Genomic DNA, 22,170 nt, shown 5'->3' with positions numbered 1-22,170 from the left:
TGGGGAAGATGGGAGGCAGGGGAGAATAAATCCCCTCCCTGTCCCCTTTGTCAGGGGCCAGGCTGGGCCGACATCTAGCCATGCCCCCACCTCTGTTCTAGCTGGAGAACAGAGGGGCAGGGCCAAGCCTGCTCTCTGGAACAGACAGCCCAGCCCAGCCCAAGACTGCAAAGCATGCTAGGATGCTGGGGGACTCAGATGTAACTTAAACCAGGACAGGGTCTGGGACAGAAGTTTCATACACTGGTTTGACCTCAATCAGTTAAATCTGATATTACATTCAACCAGGTTTATCTTAAACCAGTTTCAACCATTTTGAAACTGGTTTATGTGCATTCATCTTCTGTTCTATGACAGGTTTAAACCAGTTTCTGATTACTTAAACTGGTTTATGTGTAACTTTTGTCCCTAGCCTGGGAGTCAGACTGCCTGATTCTCCTCCCTAGGCTGATGTCAATTTCCTGTATGACCTTAGGCAAATCACCTATTTTCATTAGGGTACAATAGTCCAATTTAAAAAGTGGGGATGCTATTTCTATGTTAGAGAAGGGTGCTGTAATGAGCTAAGCTTTAATGGTTGTGTGGCAGGCTCACTGCTTTTGCCTGGCAAGCTTGGCTTGGAGAAGGACACTTTAGATTGGTGGAACATTTCTACCAATCAGGTACCAGCTGGGAGGGGCTTGCCCTGCCCCTGTTCATGGTGGGTGAGGCAAGGAGCCTCTGGACCTGATTGAAGACTGCACTTTCCAAGTTGGCAGGCTTCAGAAGCGGGGCCTCCGGTGTAAATAAAGCCCAGCATGTTCAGCATGCTGGGCAGACACAATGAAGGATGTCGGAGAGGGAACAGACTCCACAGGATCCCTTCTTTGCCCTAGTGGTGCGCAGGCTGGCACATGGGGCTCAGGCTCTGGGAGCCACATTGAGGCAACTCAAGCCTGCATCCTCAGCAAGGGGCTGGATGGAGCGGTGTGCAGACTGGCACACAGAGAGCCGGCTGCTTGGGCCCCACATGGTATGCAAGCCAGCACATGGAGAGCCGGCCCTGGGAGCAGCTCGGGGCTGCTTGGGTACACACGATGTGCAATTTGGCAGATGGAGAACCTGCCCTGGGTGCAGCTTGAGGCTACTCAGGTTGGCCTCGGCGTAAGCCAGATAACCGGATCCTTACAGTGTGGCCTGGCCAAAGAACTAAGAGCCCTGGAGCCTAGAGCAGGGCCCAGGAAAGGGGAGGCCTAGGTACAAGGCTAGGTTCTCCTTCCCCCACGAGAGCTGGAAGAACCCTCAATGCCCAAAGTGGGCCACAGGGCCAGGAGGGGAGATCTTGGAGAGACACAGACAACGCTGGTGGGGCCTCTGATTGAGTAAAGGTTTCTGAGGCCTGGTTGATGGCTTCTCGAAGAAAACTGTAAGTTGCTGGTAGAGTCAGGTCCTGCAAGGGAGGCATTCCTGAAATAAGGCAACCCCCACCCAGAAGGAAGCCCTGCGTGAAAGTTGCCCTCCCAGCTAGACCCATAGAAGTGGAAGCACCCCTTGCTAGCTTGGATCCAGGGGTAAACGTGGCTTATATCATATAAGTCTGTGCCTTATATTTTGTATAACTGTTATCATAATTATGAATATGTTGTACAAAATGTTATGGAATTGGGTTAGTTTGGTATAATGGGTTTTTGGCTTATCATATTGTAAATATTCATCTGTATACATTTGGTGTTGTTAAAAGATATTGCAAAGACTATTTTCAGAAAGTTTTCCTTTGTTACCTATTATAATATTTACCTATATATTGAATAAGAAATAATATGTATATTATAATTCAATAAACTGTAAAGAGTTAAGAGCATGGCCATGGAGTTGACTCTATAGAGGAAAGAGGGACCTGCATTTAGATCACCGGTGTCCCTTTCACAGCACTGTTGCCTGCCTCATCTATCCCTTCCAATTGAGGGCGGGCGCACCCTTGGGTGTTCCCAGGTTTCAACTGACTTGAAAGATCCTTCGATGAAAAATGCTATGCAAAGTCTTATAATTATTTTATTATAATAAGCAAGGAGACAGGTACATTGGACACTTTCTACGGACTTACTGGCAGTAAATTGTGACTGGAAATTTAATTATTGTTGGGACTGTGAACCAAAAAAGTACACCTATAAAAACAGTATCCAGTATTATGGCCATAACAGAGACCACGCGTTTGTCCTAATGGTGGCAAGTAGTACATAACAAATTGGTTTCAGGAGCTCTAAATGGCCCACCATGCTTTGAAGTACTGTTTCACCAGAAGCATAACTATCTTATTAAAAGTGTACTTTAGGTATTCAAGAACAGGATAATACACTCACCAGCCCAATACTGGAAATAAAGCTCCATTAGTGCCACTAAATGTTTTGTAAAAAGACATTTTTTTCTCTAATCTCTGCACCCTTCATTGCTTCTAATGTTCATTTTGAATCTGAGATGTAAGTTTTACTCATATCAAGCTACACTTGGTTTTCATGCTCTTATCCTCAACATTTTTAATTTGTCGAACAAGTTTTAAGGTGCCATTATCTTATGTGATCTAAAATGTGCTAGTTATGCTCTTCAGTAATGATATTTTTAATTCAGTGTGATTTAAAAATGGGTAAAGAGCCTCCAACACAGTACCCAGAAATTTTCAGAATGCATTTTCCAAATGGCTCTTTTGTGCCTTCATGGTACCAACCATTTAATGAGATATTTAGAAAGTTGCATCACTTGGGGGATGGGGGGAAGGCACTCTGCCAGGCAGAATGAGTATGCTGGCTACTACACTCTTTTATAGTGCCTTGGATGTTGAAGTTTGGAGTAAGCTCATAGAAACATTTCCTTTAGGTCTCTGAAGAGGCCTTCTTTATCTAGAGGGCATTGTCAAGCAGTGCCTTCGACCTTAAAGGTTTTGAGAAGAAATCAATCTGCCCTCTCAGTTAATGGGATGAAATAAACTTCTTTCAGCACTGACGGTAGAACACATCTTTGGACTTAACGGAATAACAATCCTATTACAAAGTCATACCATAGCCCAGCTTTATCAGATCAGACATATAGCTGAAAATTGTGGTCCTTGAGTGGCAGGCAGGAAAAGCGCTGGGTACTTGGGAAAGGTATGGAGGCAAGAGTACAAAATACCGGAGAATGTTATTTCCCCACACACAAGCTAACACTTTAGTACAGTGTCTCACAGGACCTACCATTTTGGCAGTTCCTCTGAATCTGTGTGCCCAGGGCTCTTGCCCTCTTTGCCCACCCCAGTTACACTATAAAACTATGTCAGTCCATTGCTTTCATCAGGAAAGGCCTTTTGCACAGATGCAATAGGTCAATTTCATTTCCTTACTTATCTGCAAAGAAAGCTATTATAACTGATGAGCATATACAAATTCATCATTTAAGAAACACTTGTACTTCTACTCTAACATGTTCATGTAGTATCTTATTGTCAGTAGTACCTTTTCTAGGTTCAATGACTTTCAATTCAGTGAGACTGCTCAGGAAGTATGTTACTACTCAGGGTACCAAGAAGTTAAAAAACAATAACAACTTTTAAGAAGTTAGTTGTGTGTAAAGCGTTTTAATTATATTTTTGGAGAAGGAGAAAAAAAGTAAAGAAAATGTTCTTATGTATTGCAGAGCAGCATAAGTAGGGCCCTACTGAATTCCCAGAGGAAGTCAGGTGTGCTGTGGCTCTTTTAATCTTTCAAATCTCCCAGGTTGGTCCCGCCCCTGCCCCCCACTGCTGGTGACTGACGGAGGGACCCCACTTGAGCCACACTCCTGACAGGTGGGGAGGCAAAAAACACAAGTTAAGTATGGGGTTTTTTTTGCCTCCTGCCACTGATTGGCTAAGGGGCCCAGCAGTCCCACTGCTTGCTGCTGACTGGTGGGGAGGCAAAGACAGCACCATATTAATATTGTGGTTTTCACTTTCCTGCCAATCTCCTGTGTGCCACCCCCCTGTACTGCTGTGTGCCACCCCCCGCCTTTCCTTCCCTCCACCAGTTGCGGAGGGAAGGAAAGGGGTGGGTGGCAAACAGGAGTACCTGAAAGATTCAAGGAGCTGTAGCACACCCAGCTTCTGCCATGAATTTGGTAGGGTCCTAAGCCTAAGGGGTAGAAAGAATAAAAGGCATGAGTATTTGTTTGGCTGGCTGTTTATTTTTTCCTTGTTTTTCAAGCTTTCATTAAAATATGGCAAATAAGATATTTGTCAATTCTGTCTACCATTTTCAGAATCACCAACAGAAATGTGAAACTAACTTATTTTCATAAATTCTTGCTCCAAACCCCCAAAAGGATTAAAAGTTCCATGTAGCTCTGTAGAAACCAGATCACACCCTATTAAAAACGGAGCTAAATTTGTCCGAATCTCCAAATGGCTGCATCAAGATTTTGCCTTTTTTAAAGCTGATTATATCAATCTTCTATGATTGAATCCTGCTAAAAAGTGTACATTCCAAACTAGACATGAATAGACTGACATAAAAAGTACCTCATTGCCAATGTGCTCAGAAGCTAAATACATGGCTGATGTACATTGCAAGAATTGGTTCCTGAAGAAGTAATATGGAAGGGAACTACAGAAAATAAATATCAGTGAGCTCTACATTAGATGTAGGGTCTTAAATCTCTAAAATTACTTACAATCTTGAAATGCAAAATGAAAAAGCCTTTCTGATAAAAGCAGAGGATATAGTAGCATATGCTTAAGTTCTATGGATGTTTTGGGGGCAATTCTCATTGCCCACAACAGTTTTGGTGAAATCATTTATTTCTGCAAATCTTCTGTAAAATGAGGATCAGAATTAGGCTCTCTGGGCCTGGGATATTCATGACAAGAAAAAAAAAGTGACAGATTTATATAGGCAATCCAAGGTTTCTAACCTCATGCAGGTGTATGGGAAGAAAAATTCCAGAAATTTAATCTAAAGCAAGTTAGCTGACACAGATAGGACCCTGGGTATGTCAAAGACTAAAGCTAAAATTTATCACACAAGAGGTGTGAGAGAGCATTCATTATGAAGATCTATAGTTAATTCTGAACTCAAGAGAAGACCAGAATGGAACCTGGCACTTCCTGTATTTCACTGGAACAGCTGAAGGGAGAAATAAGATTTTGTGAGTGACTAAAAAGACAGATAACTCCCCTAACTCTTCAGAATGGACATGATAAACAAGGCTATAAAAAGGGAGGAAAGAATTACTATGGAACTGAAATGTTATTAACAGGAAATATTTATGATAAAGAGAAATTTTTGTTTCTTTCTGAGTCCCCTACATGATGTGCCTCTAGATCAGGGTAGGAGGCACATGTGTGATACTATTTTACGTAAGCACGGTCAGAATGCCAAAGTAGATGATGCAAAAGTCCATTCTGAAAGAGACTCCCCTCCCCCTTAACCTGAAACAGGTTCATAATCCTATAGAGGGAATATGAGAGAGTAGAATAGCTAGGGCCATCCCTAGTTGGTGGGGGGGGAAGCGAATCAGGGTGATCTCCCTGGGCCCCACACTTTGAGGGGCCCCACAGACAGTGCTGCATAGGCCCCACCATGGCTGCCATGCATTGCCAGCTCTGGGCTCCAGGCTGCTTGCCACCCCCCTGGCCCTGCACGGGCTATGCCCTGAGCCCCACACATGCCTACGGACAGCTCTGAAAATAGATTGCATTTTCCATGCAAGAAATGAACTTTGTTTTATCTAAAATGTTAGATTTTTTATAGCAGAAACAGGTGTTCTACTTAGTATTTGCTAACAAGTACATTAAGAACTTTAGTCCTTGATTTCATTGTATACTTCTACTCCCCCCCCACACACACACATGCACGCACATGTGTGTACATGTTATACTGTCACCTAATGACTACAGTCTCTTATTTCTTCTGGTTTCTGGGTCTGGATAGCTTTTAAAACAGTTTGACTTTGGTAGATGCCATCCATGCACAGTTACAAGAAGACCACAGTTAAAAACAGCGAAAAAGAAAATGATTGGTTTTTTTGAGGCAAGAGATTAACATCGAGTTCTGACAATATTAGAGATTCTGATAAAAAGGAGAAAAGACTCTGTTTTGATCCTTGAATAAAGTAAATTTCATAGTAAATGAAACAGAAGCATGTTTATTCATCCAAGAGACCAGAATCAGAAATGTGTGTTTCCTGTTCCTTGCACTGACACAGGAGTCCCATCTGTGGGTTTCAGCAAGTCAACTCCGTCATTTCCCAAATCTGCTTACATACACTACATATTACTATGAGGATATGTTTCTCAATCACTTTGAATATGTAAAGATTAAGTATTTTTATTGGCAGAGATTATTTTTTCCTCAGTAAGCCTGTTAAAGTTTTAAGTCAAACAATTTATATCCATGAAATGCTGAATATAAATGTGGCGACACCATTTCTTTCATGAATTGTACCTCTTTTGGTGACAAATTTTCAGTTGGACATTTTTTTTAATGACATGTTCTGCTTTTTTCCCCCCCTAAAAGAAAGATTTCAATATTTCATTTCAAATTTGACTTACTTTGAACAAAGCATTTTAAAACTGTCAAAATGCAAATGAACATTTTGAATTTAACAGAATATTTCTATTGATTACAAATAAAACATTTTGAAATTTTGCTTCATGTGAAATTTCAAAGGGCTTTATTTTTGTCCTGATTCAAGGTAATATATAATTCTCCCCTTGACATTTTTTAACCATTTTAAGAACTGCTCTAAGCCATGTCTCATTAAAGGCTTTATATTACAGTGGAATTACCATAAGCACTATTATAGAGTGACCTTTGATTATTTAGTATCATATGTTTAACTGGACACAAGTATGACTGTTTTGGGAGTAGGGAATTAACTAACTTGTCTACTGAAGCATCAAATCCTACAGGCCACTGGATAATAACCAGATGGGGGTTATTAGGGAAGGGGTACATGGGGGTCCATGTACACTCCCTGAGAGTGCTGGTGCACCCCTTGACAGGCAGTGTTCCCTGCTTAGGCAATGGGCAGGAGGGGCAGATGGGAGCACTGTTCCACCTGAGAGCATCAGCTGTGGAGTGGGGACACCAAGAGAAGCTCTGCTCGCACTTCTGGGCACACGCCTGGCACTTCTGGATTGGTGCAATTGGTCGTGGGGGGACCACCGCCCTGGTCGCTGACTGGCCGCTGGAGGGGCAAGTGCCCCCTGATTCAGGAGGCACCAGTAGCCCATGAAGCAGACTAAGCCAGAAAGAACTGAAAACTGTTACCGGTTGCTGTCTTTTGATGGCCCAATGTAATACTTTTGAATACAGCTGTTTGTGGGTTTATATCATAAACTCAGCATCACAATTGGCTTTAATTCTTATCCTTTCTTGAAATTTCAGAAAAGAGGCCATGATGAGAAGCTGAGAAACCTATTCTCTTTGCTTTAGGTGACTGTATTAAAACTAGAGTAAGGCACATGGAAATAGTTGTGTAGGAAGATGTGCACAGCTGTTGCTCATGCAGCATCTGCTCTCTGGATAAAAGTAGAATTGTATTCCTCACAGGCATCAAAATTTGGCCTTTTTAGTAAACACTAAGTTAATGGAGAGGATTTTCCTCAGTTTCAAAAGATGAAATTTCAGGGAAAACATGTTAGTATTAGAAAGTGATGAAAATAAGTAAATAAAAAAAGATAGAAGTAATTAACAGGACCCAAATTAAAAGGACCTAAATCTTAATAGAACTCAGGACTAGTTATGAATGGTGGGATAAAAATGAAGTTTCCTTAGCAAGGAAATTCGGAGAATATGGAAACACATATTCATATACACTTATTCAGTATGGCTAATTCTTCAAATCCTTAAACATATTGGTTCTTATTAGATTCCACAGATCCAGGTAAAATATGGAATGCAGTTGAGCTTGTTTTCCCACAGTAGCAGTAAATGAATGTGTTGATGCTTGCATTGTTGCTTCATAGATATTGTGCAAAGTCTAAATAAGAAACAGAGACTATCAAATTAAAAGAAACCTTGGTTAAATTAAACCAACTGTCCTACCAAACCACAAGGTAAATTAAACTTCTAATTCTAAAAGGTTGATTTTTTTTCATTTATAGAATAAATAAAATAGAATATTTTTCTAATACTTAAATTATTAAGCTTAATCCTGTGTGTATACACTTGGTTATGAAATAGTTCTTTCTTTCCAGGGTCAGGAGTGCAAAGATTGGCTCCATGATAATTATCTCATTATCATAAATTTTATCTGACTTATCAAAATCTAATATGCATCAGATCTTATTCTTATAGACAACACAAACTGTGTTATTAGATAATGAAAATACAGGCTCTGGCCAATTTTAGTCTGAAAAATCGCACTATCTTCTGTGAAGATCCTCCCATGAAACTGAAAGGAAAATTAGGTTCATTAACCATTCCACTCATTAATAACAGTAAATTTGGTGTACTTCACATTAGAGGCAGACAAGAAAAACCCTCTTTGGATCAGATTTAAAAACTTTATATCTACTTTATGCACTTTATGTAGTGTTACCTTGCCAACAAGCACCAACAGTTAGCTGCATAGCTATGTGTGATGGATGAATGGGCCAATCATTCGTCACAAGGTAAGGTTCATATGTTGCACCATCCATATATAAGGTAACCACAGGAAATTCAACATTGACGACGTAGTAATGCCACTCTTTATCACAAATCTGAATAAAAAAAGAAAAAAAAACCCTTTAGCACCATTTATCCTACTACTGTTTTATATATTATATGTTATTTCACTTGTATTACTTCCATGTCCTGGAATTCTAGTAATAGAAGATAATAGTTACTGCATTTTAGACTTTAAAGAAGCATTGCTGTTATCATTAGGGGTTATGATAGGTTATATATTTGTGGTTGCATTTTTGCACACATAACTCAGAGAAATTACTTTCCATTGATAAGTAAATAAATATGGCATATACCTCTGACATACATAATCAATTTTATGAATAAATTTATCTTAAAAAACACGCAGTCTTTTTGAAGGAGTGGAATTAATGCTTTGATTGAATTCTCTTATTAGTTAAATCAGATTAATTTGCTCATCAATTAGTTTGTTTAGATTTTCAAGAATATAAACTTTATAAAGGACCTAAATTTATATTTTAAATAACTCAAAAGGTTACTCTAGGCCACTGGTTCTCAAGCTTTTTCATCCTGGGACACATTTGCAAAGATTAATGGCTTGTCCTGACCCACACCTCCTGGCCTTGCTGGTGCCTGGCCCAAAGCCCCCCAGCCCTCCTGCCCTGCTGCAGGCTCAGCGCCTGGCCACCCAGCCACCTTCCCCAAGTTCCAACAAGCACCTTCCTCCCCTGCATCCATCCCCTCCACACACACATACACACACTGCCCCCCTACCACTCCAACAGTCCTCAAGCCCTGACCCTCTAACCTCTGCTCCCCTTATACTTACCTTCATCCAGCCTGTAAGGGGAAGCCTGTGTTTGTCTGGCACTTATTTGTGACCCTTTTAAATATTCTTGTGACCCATTTTTGGGTCATGACCCATGGGTTGAGAAATGCTGCTCTAGACCAGTGATTTTCAACCAGAGTGCCACAGCACTGCTCAGCATGGAAAAAATGATTCACAAGATAAACCCAAAGGCTGTCTGTAGATGTGCTTGTTCACGTTCTAATTAGAATGCTCCAGCGTCTCCCCACGATCACATGTATTAAGCCCACCCACATTTCAAAATGGTAGTGGGGGCACTTTAACTAAAACTCATTTGCTGAGGTTTAGTTAAAGTACCCCCCACAGCCATTTTGAAATGTGGGGGGAAAGAGAGGGTAGATTTAATACATAGAACTGTGAGTTTTTTTAATCTGAGCAGTTGTCAGGGAACTGCTCTAATTAAAGCTTCCCCTACCAACTCTGAGCATGTGTATAGGCAGCTAAAGATTTCAAACAAGAATCCATAGTGTTAAAAATATTCTGTCCTACTGTGGGCTTTCTGAGTTCTTTGCAACAGAAAAACTGCTCTATTATTTTTTTCTGTAGTCAAGAAATGATTGAAAACAGAGGTGGCATTTTTTCATGGGGTGCCTTGAGTCTAACCAGGGTGCCAGAAGCCTAACAAGGGAATGCCTTGAATCTAAAATGGTTGAGAAACACTGTACTAAACTTTCCTATTTACTTTAAATCATGAAGACCTTATTGTCAGGGACCTGTTGAATTAGTATAATGATTAGCATTTACTTTGATCCAAAAATCATCACTACAATCATCATTCTTAGTAGTATTATTATGAGTATTGCACTATTACGAGGCGCCATAGTATTGCAGTAGTACCAGGGCACCATTGTGCTAGGAGCTGTATAAACAGAAAAAAAAAAACTTTGTCCCAATGAGCTGAGTTATTGTAATGTAGGTAACAGGCAAACTCTTTCACTGAAATCTACCAATACACCCCACTGTTCACATTTTGCCTTCTGTTTCAAATATGAGGCTATACTCTATTCTGTCAACGTACTTCAGCCTTGAATGACAGTGTCCTCAATTCCTATATATTTGGGCTTCTTTTAAAGAGAGAATATCAGTCACACCAGACCTCATAATAATTTGTGAAGCAAACAAAATGGGGATTAATGTGAGAGCATTACATTTATTTTTACTTGTGGCATGTAAAGAGATTTGGATTGATGCCTCCAGAGATGAAAGGCTAGCATGCAAGCCCTAGTGCAGTCATACCCCTTACCAGTACCTTCATTGAATTTTTGGGATTCTGAAATACAAAAGCATAACTCTCAGTAAATTGACAGTGTAATAGGGTGTTTTTAAAGATCTCACAGTATTTCCAGTCATCCACTGAACTGTACAAAGTTTCTACAGATAATTATTTTTTTGAAAGTTTAGAACCCAAAACACTTGAATGCAGATATCCTGGCTGCTTCACAGACATGAGAAGAAAGGTAAATGCTGTTTAAGTATAACACTTTGTCCTTGGCTAGATTAAATGCTATCTGTAGCAATATCTGCCCTTTTAAAGAAAAGCTAATGCTTTGTTCTAGAAGACATTTCAGAAGGAACTTAATCACTTCTATTTCAAATGGATACATTTATTATTACAGACATCATAGCCAAACAGTAAGAGAAAAATGCAACGATATGCTGCTGGAGCTTTCCCTCTCTCAGCAATAGACAGCACAAATATTTTTCTGAAGGTTAAATGAACCAAAACCAAAATGAAATGAATAAATGGGAAAACTGAAAAATTTATTGAACAAACAGCAACAACAAATAGGATTAAACAGTCTTTCCTTGCAAGGAAAACTCACTCTTCAAGTTTCCTGAACTGACTATTAGACTGTGAAGCATGAACCCTATCATGTGTCAATCGTTTTACATAAAACAAAATGACTGATGTGGCTGCATTTCGGAATGGGAGGGGTGAAAGAGGGCAGAGGGAGCTCATTTGATTTAAACCTTAGAGGTTAGTGTTTTATACATCTGAGTTCCTCAGATAGAGCCTCTCTTGCAATACTGCTCCAAAGATCTTAAGTACTACTAACTGCAAGTGAACAATGCTTGATATAACCCACAAAAAACAAGTGCACTTCAATATAACAAAGAAAAACATTCTGGAGAGATCCTATATATAAACAGCCTGTGAATGTGTGGCTAATGCAATTGTCTGAACAATCAACTATTATTATCTAGAAGTGCAAAATTATATAAATCACCCTACAGACACTAAGAAAAAAGTCTACCTAGCTTAATATAAAATTTCCCCGACAATGACCTATATTTTTTAGAGAAAACTGTAAATGACCACAGTGATTAAAGCATTTATAAACTAGTCTGTAGGTAAGTTTATGGACTCCATGATGTACAGGTAGAACTGACCTACATTCAGAATTTAATGTATTTGAACTTTTCTTAAAACAAAAAAAAACAAAAAAAAAAAGAAAGAAAACGAAAGAAAAAAAGGAAAAAAGAAAAAGAAAACAGAACACTTTAAAATGTGTTAACCCTATTTCTAAAATGAAAACTATTTCTTGTAAATCAATTGCTACTGACTAGGTTGAGCAACCCAGGAGTCTGAAAGCTCTGCTGTCCCTAAGCCCCATATAGACTGTATAGAAAGGCTACCCCAGGGCACAGACCTTGAAGCCTGTGCCAGGAATTCTAGGCTTCTAGCTTTGTGCAAGAAACTTGTTAACCTGGATTCCTCAGAGACTAGACGCACTGTGGGGTCTTATAGCTTTCAGGCCCCTGCCTGCTTTTTCCAGGAGCACAGATGGTACAGACATAGCTATGCTGCTGTGGAGCAGGCCCATGCTTATCTGCTTGTACTATGCCGGCTCTCCCAGCAGCAGGAGGCTAGCAGAGCCAGTGCTGTGCTCTGATCAAAGCACAGCCTGGTGGCAGGAGGTGGGCAGAGCTGGCGCTCTGCCTCCCACCGCCAGGCTGAGCTCCATGAGGCTGGCGGAGCCAATCAGTACGCAGTGCCGGCTCTGCTCACCTCTCGCTGCTGGGCTGTGCTCTGTGGGGCTGACAGAGCCAATCAGAGCATAGCCCGCTGACAGGAGGTGGGCAGAGCCAGCACTGCCCTCCAATTGGCTCCGTCAGCCCCACAGAGTGCAGCCCGGAGGCAGGAGAGCCTGGGCTGCGCTCCCTGATGGGCTGAGCTACGTGGGGTGGTGGAGCTGCTCAGAGACAACCCTGGCTCTCTCCTGCCTCCCACCACTGGGCTGCTTTGAAACACAAAACATTTTGAAACCTGGACATAGTTGAGTCAGTGAAAAGTTTATTTAACTTGAGATTCTTTAAAAATATATATATTTAAAATTGACTCAGGGGGGTTTCTGAGAGACGATTCATTCTTCAGCAATATGTACTACCCCAAATACCCCTTAATTTTTTAAAAGTAATAATTAAATAGAACACTCTCAACCATATTCTGCTTTGATTTAGTTCATTAAGCTGCTGCTTGCTTTCTGTTCTCAAACAAGATAAATTGTGAGTAGGGGTGCAGACAGAAATGCAGCTCCCCCCTGTAACTGAGAATGCATTGCAAATGTTCCGAGTTACAAGGATCCCCTGAAACAAACAGAGGTTCATAGGTGGTTCCAGGCGGGAGGGGAATCTATTTGCTGGCTGCAGCCTGTATTCTGCTTTCCCTAGCAATGGCCCTGCCTCCCTGCAAGGCTGCAAAATTTTCAGAATGGGAGGGGAGAAAGGGAGCAGAGGGAGCTCATTCTAGGGGTTCCCCAGCCCACACTGTGGGGGTGAGGTAGGGAGTCTCCAATATATCCTCCCCACCCTCCATTGGGGGCTGAAACCCCCCCAGATTAAACTCCCTTGATTCCCTTTACCCCCCTCAAATTCTGAAAACAGTGACAGGCTAGCAGGCAGGCAGGCAGGCACAAATTACAGAAGATGCTGTGTTTTAAAATATCTCCATCTGACCCCTCATGCAATGAGGGTTCAAACTTTCACCCAATTGGTCATTTTTTAACCTGTCTGTAGCTGTGCACTTGTGTTCGGTCATGGCTATAGACTGCTTTTTGAGGCCAGATTGGGTGAAAATTGTTACTTTTATCTATGCCCTAAATTCCATGGAAGTAGTACACTAGCATAATGCCCTTTCAAGTGTGCCTCACAGGCACACTAGCAACAGCATACTTGGTTGTTCTATCTGAAGTAGGAAATAGGTTAAAACTTGACCTGTGTTAGCTAGAGGTAGATTATATAGAAAGCTCTCTAGTCAGCTAGAATTTCACCAAAATAATTTTATACCCATTTAACATAACAGATACTTTTTATGTTTCCAGGCAAACTAAACAAAAACACATTTTTTTAGCATGAACACTTGCTAGACTCTTGCATACATTATTAAATTCCATTTCTGCTGCATACTTGTGGGGATCTACAACTGCTTACAAAACCTGCATAATGACAAAATGCCTGCAGAGAATGCAAAACCTATTTCTTTTTCCTTTGCTTCACTGAAATGCTGCTACCTTGGCAAGTACCGCCCACTTACATTTCAGTATCTCTGATAGCATAAACTTATAACAGCTGAAAAAGTCTCATCACCACTGCATACACCCAGTTCTTTCTATTCACAAGTGGCTACATTTTCAGGAGTATTTAGACACCTATATATATAGGTGGGTACCTACTGAGACTTTTCAAAGCACCTGAACTGGGTAGGCTCCTAACTTATATGATTTCAATGCAGGTTAAGCACCGAAGGCATGTTTACTCATGCTCTGGGGATGGGGGGGGGGATGGTCTAATTAAAGCACTGCAGCATCTTGTGTATCAGTGTCCCTGCACTTCAAAATGACAGTGGAGATGCTTGAACTAAAGCTTGTCAAACAAGCTTTAATTCAAACAACTCCACCGCCATTTTGAAGCATGGGGACGCTGATGCCCAAGAGGCGGGAGGCTCCTGGAGAGCAGTAATTACCATATTCCAGCAGACTTGATTAATTAAGTCCCCTCTGATGTGCTGTAATTACAGCGCATGGGAACAGCCTCTGCACTTGTGTACAGACAACCCTAAGGATTATCCTTTGTACCTAAATGCCTTTGGAAACCTAGCCCTAAGTTCTTTGCAAGAGCAAATACCTTAGAAGAGGCTAATGGAATTATCCATGAGCACTGGATTTTATCCCAATCACTCAGAGAGCAGCAGGCAGCGAGTATTTCATGCCTGGCCACTTCTCAAAAAACAGCATAATGAAATAAATAATTGCAGTGTGTAATTTGTTATGCTGTCATTTCTGACACCTTTTTGACCCTACTGACCATAGGGAGCCAATATTTTCCCTGCATGCATTCCGTTGTTGCACTGGAACATAATAAAACCACTGCAGTAAGGCTGTGAACGTAAAATGATAAAATATACTGGTTTGGCAAATCAAGAAGTTTTAATCGTCTCTTGTAAGAGCTTTGAAAAAAAAGGTTCTAATTTATAAAGTTATCTTAATGAGATAAAATTACAGATGAGCAAGCCTGGCTTTAAAAGACCACTGGGTGGCTAGGTTGGTCTAATCACTTTATCATGTCAGCCTACCCCTTAAATTTATTAATCAAATGACAGCTAAATAAGCAGGTTGGAATCTCAATGGTATTTATAGCCATCAGGATGCATTTTATATAATAGATGAAAGTAATGTAATATATTTTAATAGACTAATACATATATTCACACACAGCACTTAAAGCAATAAAAGCACTAACCATCTTCTGATGTAGTTGCAGAATGTATGGTTGCTTGGAGATGTTTAAAAAAAAAAAAATTTTACCGGAAGAAGCAGCACATTACTTAAACCCAGCTCTACAATGTCTGTATAGATCCAGTACTTCAATGGGTTTTTTGGCACTTTTATCTAATAGCTGATTCAATCAGATATTAGATAAAAGCACCAAACCCCTTTCCCACTAAAGCAGCCTATCTATACAGACAGTGAGCAAACTGGGTCTAACTAATGCAATGCCTCTTCTGGGCATGTGCTGGGCTCACCACGGGAGTGCGCTGAGTTTAAATGAAAGCACCAGTTTTTGAGGGTTTTTTAAATGTCTGCAAGCAACCCATGAGATTTTCATGTTTGATAAGGATATAATTATAATGAAACTGAAGTCATGATATATTTACCTTGTCCCAAGGTCTGATCTACAGTCACATCTTTAGTTACAAAATACATGGAGATAGCCCAACTTTAGTGGGTACCCACTGCATGATCAAACATAACTTGCTGTGGAGCAAAAGAGGTTAGGATTTTACTGCATGTCAGCTGCTCTACGGTAACTACCTGTGAACAGGCCATTACCCTATAGTGAGTGGAAGGTAACCCATGATAACTTACTCCCCTTTCAATGGAAGCTAAACTACATCATTCTAACTTCCACTTATCACAGGATAGGGGTCAATATTTGAATATTGACACAAAACAGAACAATTTCCACAGGTGAAATTGGAAGTGACCCACCCTAAAATACCCTGCAGTCCAATAGTCAAGCCATTCTTTTGGGAGATGTGGATTCAAATCCCATTAGGAAGAGAGCCTAAGTGTCTCACTTAGAACACAAAGCTGGGAGGAGGAGAGTTAATGGATGGGGCTGGGTAATGAAATGGGATGTGGAAAGGAAATGGGAGTGTGGGTAGGGTGGTGAATGAAGGATGTCAGCCACTGAAGGATAAAATAAAAAGTAAAAAAAGAATTAAATAAAAGAGGAAGTAAATTGAAGGAGGTCTCAGATTTTAATAAATTGGGATTTGTGATTGGGGTTTGAGGGGTGCTCATCATGCTTCCTGGGGTGTCTTGGAGGTGGGAATGGTGACACAGAAAAGGAAGGTGGGGAAGGAAACACTGTGTCCTGAGATGCTGGAGGACTGCAAGTTGGGCTGCTCATCTCTGAGGAGAGACCACACATTAATGGAACATGAGCTGGATAACACAGATCAGACATAAACCTGCCATGGCATGGCGTAACTTTAAGACACAAAGTGTGTTTAAAACTAATTTCAGGTGTTAATATGTGGACAGTACAGTGGTTAAAGGCTCCAGGATACACCCAGAATTAATGTATAATAAGGTCATTAAGTGCCTAAATCCTTGAGAGGGGAGCTATTACTTCCTACTGGCTAGTAAGAGTAGATGGTTCCTTGCTAAAGAATAAGTTTTCATAGGGTGTGTGTAGACAAAACAGGGGCCCTAATTTGAAGTGGTGGGTTTCTAAAAACACCATTTCAATTTAGGGCCCTTTAAAACCCCTGTGTCGTGCACACACCCTGCTGACTTACCTGCCTTACCAAAGGAGGGGATGGGAAGTTGAGCTGCTGGCGGGCGCAGTGATCCTTGGGCTGTGGTGGGGGCTGGTGCTTCCCCCTGCAGCAGTGGTGGCACCCACCTAGGCAGCACCTGCCCACAGGCAGCCAGCTCAAGTGGTCCTGGGGAGCACCACAGCCACAGAGGGAAGCAATGGACCCCAATGCAGCTCAGGCAGGCAGGCTCTGGGGGGAGGGGGAAGATCAGGCTCACCACTTTTCTTGGTTGGAGCTGCTTTCCCAGGCTGCCTGCAGGGCTTCATGCAGAACCGCTGAGCTGCACAGAGCCCACTGCTTCACTCTGTGGCTGTAGGGGCAGCAAGCTAAAATTGCTTGGAGGAGTTTTAGTTTGCTGCGCCCCAAGTCATTTAATGTGCATTACGTCACCGAATTTCCTACAGTGGCTGGAATTAATGCGCAATATGCCATCAACGTGTGTAAACACTGAAACCATTAAAGTGGTGCATAAGCATTTTGCCCACTTTAAAGTGTCATGCACACATGCCCCTTGTTTCATCTACACATGGCCTTAGGCACCTTAATGCCTCCACGAATTTTAAAAGTGAAATCCATTAGACAAATGAGCATCTGAGTTCCCCTTGTGAGTAAAGCCATTTATAAAGGTTTGTAGAACTGGAATTGACAGATGCCATTGGTGGCACAACAAGGCAAAATATGAGCATAATTTTCCTGTTGCTCTAGTATAACACCATTCACATCAGAATTAGGCCTATGGTGAGTGTGTGTGGGAGGGGGAGGGGGTCATGGCATCTCTGATTCACAAGCTTTTGTGAAATTTCTCAAAAATGAAAACTTCTCTTTAAAACATAAATTCCTCTCATAACAGGGATAACAGATATTATGTGTTCTCATGCCTGCTTTCTCTTTTTGCTTTTTTATATCATAATGTCACAATTCTCAACATGTACCTTAATGACCCTACTATGTTTTAGTTTGAGCAGAGTAGTATAAGCTCTTCTGACCCACTCCACAGAATATAGTATAAAAATATATTTTTTTGATCTCTTTGAGGTGGTGGGCAAAAGAATTGGGAGGAAATGGTATGGCTATTCCATCTGTAGATGAATGTACTGTGAAGTTTAGATAGAGAAAAAAGTTGCATCACTTTAATATAGATTACACTTATTTTTTAAGCTACATGCCATATATTCTCTAGTATCAGCACAAGACTGATTTACACAAAACAGGCAGGGTTCTATCATCAGCTACAACTGTATACATTTCAAATACCCCCACAGAAATCAAGAAAGTAACATTGCTATAAAACAAGTCATAGAACAGAATTTAACTTATACACTTGAAATTCATATTTTACTTTTTCATTCAGTAAAAGCTATGCGGGTCCTCTTCATTAGCAAGTGCTGCATTCACTGTTCTTGAAATGTAACTATCTTCTTCAAATATGAACACACAGATACAGGACAGTCAGGTTGGAAAAGCAGGAATGTTGGCTGCACTATCCTATTTTTAAAAATACATTTGTTTTAATTTTTCACCTACTACTGCTAGAAGTAACAGCAAAAATTAGTAGTAATTAAGCACAGCCACTTCTCTTCCTTGATACTTGGGGAATCTCTCACAAGTAGCACAAAACCAGTGCAATGAGAAACAGGCTCTGACCCCAAGATGCGCTAAATGTGAATTGTGTACTGATTGTATAAACTAGCATTGTATGCACTGGTTGTATTCACTAACATTCATAAAGGCCATAGTCTACTGGTCTCCGTACTGAATTATAATTGGTGAAAGGCAGATTATACTAATCTATACTTTATACATGGAAATTATTAAGTAATTCATACATATTGTACATAACTTGAGTTACAATTATTCAAATACTATGGGCATTTGTAGTACTAATTGAAGCAAATAATTGGAGAGGTCAAACCATTCAAAATTTATTCTCACTACACTGACATATCCTATGATGTTGGACAAGTTACTCACTCTCTAAATGCTTTAATTTGTGCATTTAAAAATGAATATAAAAATATCTACTGCCATTACAAAGGTCTTGGGAGTTTAAATAACTAGTATTTCAAATGCATGTCCTTTAAGCTGTTTGGATAGAAATTTCTCTATAAAATATTACTATTAACCACTAAACTTTTAATGGAACAACTTATGCATGGACATTGATAACAGCAGGTCTGTTTAGCTCAGAAAAGCCTGGGTGCTTCTAACATGATGGCTCTGACTAACAGTACAGAATGTAGGTCAGCTCTCCCAGCTGATGTACAACATGGTCCAGAATGTCACTCCAAGGTGTATTAGCCTTTAGAGTACCACATCTGTATACAAAATCATGCAGTACTCCACTGGCACTTTTTTTCATCATTGTTATTTTCTTATGCATCTTTTCAAACTGCCTATTTTATACCACTCAATACTATTTCAAATGGCAAAACGTTTATATTTTGACCACACTTATTTTCAAGACTATAAAGGAAAAGACTAATATCGTTCATTTGCAACAGGCAGGATCACTAATGAAGAAACAATCAGAAACAACCATTAACAGGTAAACATTTGTATTGTTCACAGTATCTAAATCCTAGGCCACATCAATGCATGACACTTAAAGTGTGACTAAACAGGCAATCTCACCTTAAATCAGGGGTGGACAATTATTTAGGCCCAAATGCCACTAAGTCAATTTTGGTGAGCTGTCAAGGGCTGGGTCAGCACTCCCCCGCTTATGCCCCTACAATAACCACTTACTAGGATAAGTATTAAATTTATTAACAGCTATGTGTTCTCTTAACTCAGTAAATTTACTGTATTTACTAATCAGCAGGTCATAACTTGAACAATATTTTTATCTTGAATCCCCATAGATTGCGCTATATAGTATGTTTGCTGCTTATACATAAATCTTAACAGTTGCACAGTTTTCCAATTTGTAAACATGTCTCTATAGAGCTTACAGAGGTCATCACTGGGAAAAGATGGTAAACATGGAGAGACAATTCAGGCTCAGAATTTTTATTTAACTTCACTAGAGAGGATAACAAATGCAGCTATGGGAATTTCCCTTTCATCCTTTGCTTAAGGGCATTAGCATTATCCAGTCAGCCACAGGCACCAGATCAAACATTCTGCTCTGCTATGAAAGAGGCCACGTCTTTTGCAAATTTTTTTCAGAGCTTGACACCCATTACCCTTGTATAGAATATAAAATGTTGGGGTGGGGTGTTAATCAGAACTTTAAAAAACTCACTTTTTAAAATCTATGAAATAATCCTTTTTGAATGAGTTTTTTAAAAATTTACAAATTCTGGCATTATCCTTTTATGCCGATGACAGCAAACAGACAGTTAAATGGATCTGATATATTTTAATGGAAAAACATGCCATTGTTAAAACATCCAGCTCAAAGTACAATCATCACGATATTGGATATAAACTGTGGCTCCCAAGGCAATAGACTTGAATATTCCAAAAGACAGCTTCATTTGAACCTTCTATGGGTGGTTTATGCTTAAAGAAGACAACCAGTGTTTGAAAAGAAATCAAAAGGAGGAAATACATGTCATTAATTCAGGAATTCCTTTGGTTCTGGGTTTAAATGGAATTTTAAAGCCTGAAAATATATATTTTTCTACATATGCCATATAAATCACATGTGAGAAGAACTGTAGGTATTCTATTTGGAAATGATTCATTGTGCACAAGACTGATGAGTCTTGCATCAAGGTGATGCAAAGGTGAACATATAAAGGCTCTACTGTGAATTAAACATGCTGTTCCTCATGAATAGAGAAGAAATCAAATGAGCTTTTAACTTTCATTTAAAAATATAATGTATTTGTCTTAACTGGGTTTTTTTCCTGTTGTCCAGTCTCACCTCTTGGAAAGCTATCCCTGTAAAAGCACATTAGAGTAAAGCAAGCAGATAAATATCTTAAGCAAAAAGGGGTTTAGTTATACACTTATCTAGAGGATTTATGTTAATTGTAAACTGTTTGCTATACTTTCACTATGCTGTCCCTCTTTTTAAATTTCATTTCTGCTAATGTCATTAGCAGAGGTTTATTGCAAAATTGAATTACTTGCTCTGCATAAGCCAGTCAGTTACTTTAGGCCTGTTTTCTTTCCCTGTAAGGCATATGATTACAAAAGGCATATTATTTTTCAGCTGGGTTGTTTTGGAAATTATTTGCCAAAAAACTGAACAAATACATCTTAATCCATGGATTGAATGTGAATAATTCAGTATAACTATTCGGTATCTTAGGTGACTTGTTTAGCTGTTGCTGAAGACTTGTAGCACACAGTATATTTATGTTTTCTAATAGGATAAGCAAAACCATGACAATCAAATGCCAAGTATGGGTACATAGGTTTATACATTCAAAGTTCACTTATTGGGAAAATTATCCAGTATACACTTAAAATTGGCTAGTTCTATAAACAATCCTACTAGAAAATTTTTTTCTAGAAGTAACTGAAAATTAGGATAGGACTAATGTGCACACAGTTCAATCAAATTCATCTAACAAATAGAATGGTCCCAGAATTAGTTATGGTTTGTTGAATATTTGTCCTATGCTAGTAATGGGCTCTGTGCATTCCAAACTCACCTGTCTGATCTCCTTCTGCCTTCATCTTTTAACATGCAAATATTTGTTGCATGTGTTACCTTCATTTAATTTAAGCATTACTGCCTTGAAAAGGATTTAAACTGAGAGTTGAGGCAAAGGGTTAGCATACTATTCACCATCATGCAGAGCTGCTCAGATTGCTGAAGTCAAGTAGCTAATAACTCCATATCTTCCTCATAAAATTTATAATAAAATTGTAAAATATTCATATTATGTTTATATATTTAATTTTGGTTTTTGTTTTCCCTTTTTGACATTTATCTTCTGGCAGTTCCCTAACAGGACATCTTGGTTATGGATCTGTGAAGACAATATGCTCACCACCCAGCTGGTAATAGAGAAAAGTGTGTAGACAGATGTTAAGACAGGAAGGAAGAAAAATATACTGTATAGAGGAAAAGAAAGAATCAATATATCCAAACTAGTTAAATTAATAGACTTTGGACTAAAAAAGTAGCATCATATTCTGCAAGTTCAATGGTTTTCCATAATAAAGGATACTGTTGCATGCTTATATTCTACATCGACTATACAGTTACAATTTTAGCTTTTATAGCCCTGGTTATATTTGATCACCCAATCTGTTTCAGCAAATTTGTGAATTTTGACAGCTGGAGGCAGGCAGGAAAGAGAAAAGCCAGACTGCTTTGCTCTGGACCAATGCTTCTTTGCTAATGAGACTGCAGGCTGGCCAGTGGGCTCACTAGCAGCCTTGATTGTCAGCTTGAGCCC

General features: G+C 39.8%; 1 protein-coding gene across 2 annotated transcripts in view; it reads right to left on the bottom strand.

Annotated features, from left to right (window-relative positions):
- Nucleotides 1-22,170, bottom strand: part of CLSTN2 (calsyntenin 2) — an 840,356-nt gene that overhangs the window by 51,730 nt on the left and 766,456 nt on the right. For both annotated transcript variants that reach the window (XM_090056008.1, XM_090056009.1), the window contains one exon: nt 8,530-8,692. In XM_090056008.1, coding sequence (XP_089912134.1) covers nt 8,530-8,692 — 163 coding nt within the window. The remainder of the gene's footprint in view (nt 1-8,529; nt 8,693-22,170) is intronic.

This window comes from Crocodylus siamensis, chromosome 6 (assembly GCF_052110815.1).
Source record: "Crocodylus siamensis isolate JL-2025a chromosome 6, ASM5211081v1, whole genome shotgun sequence".
Classification (NCBI taxonomy): Eukaryota; Metazoa; Chordata; order Crocodylia; family Crocodylidae; genus Crocodylus; species Crocodylus siamensis.
This window is presented reverse-complemented; position numbering and strand designations above follow the sequence as displayed.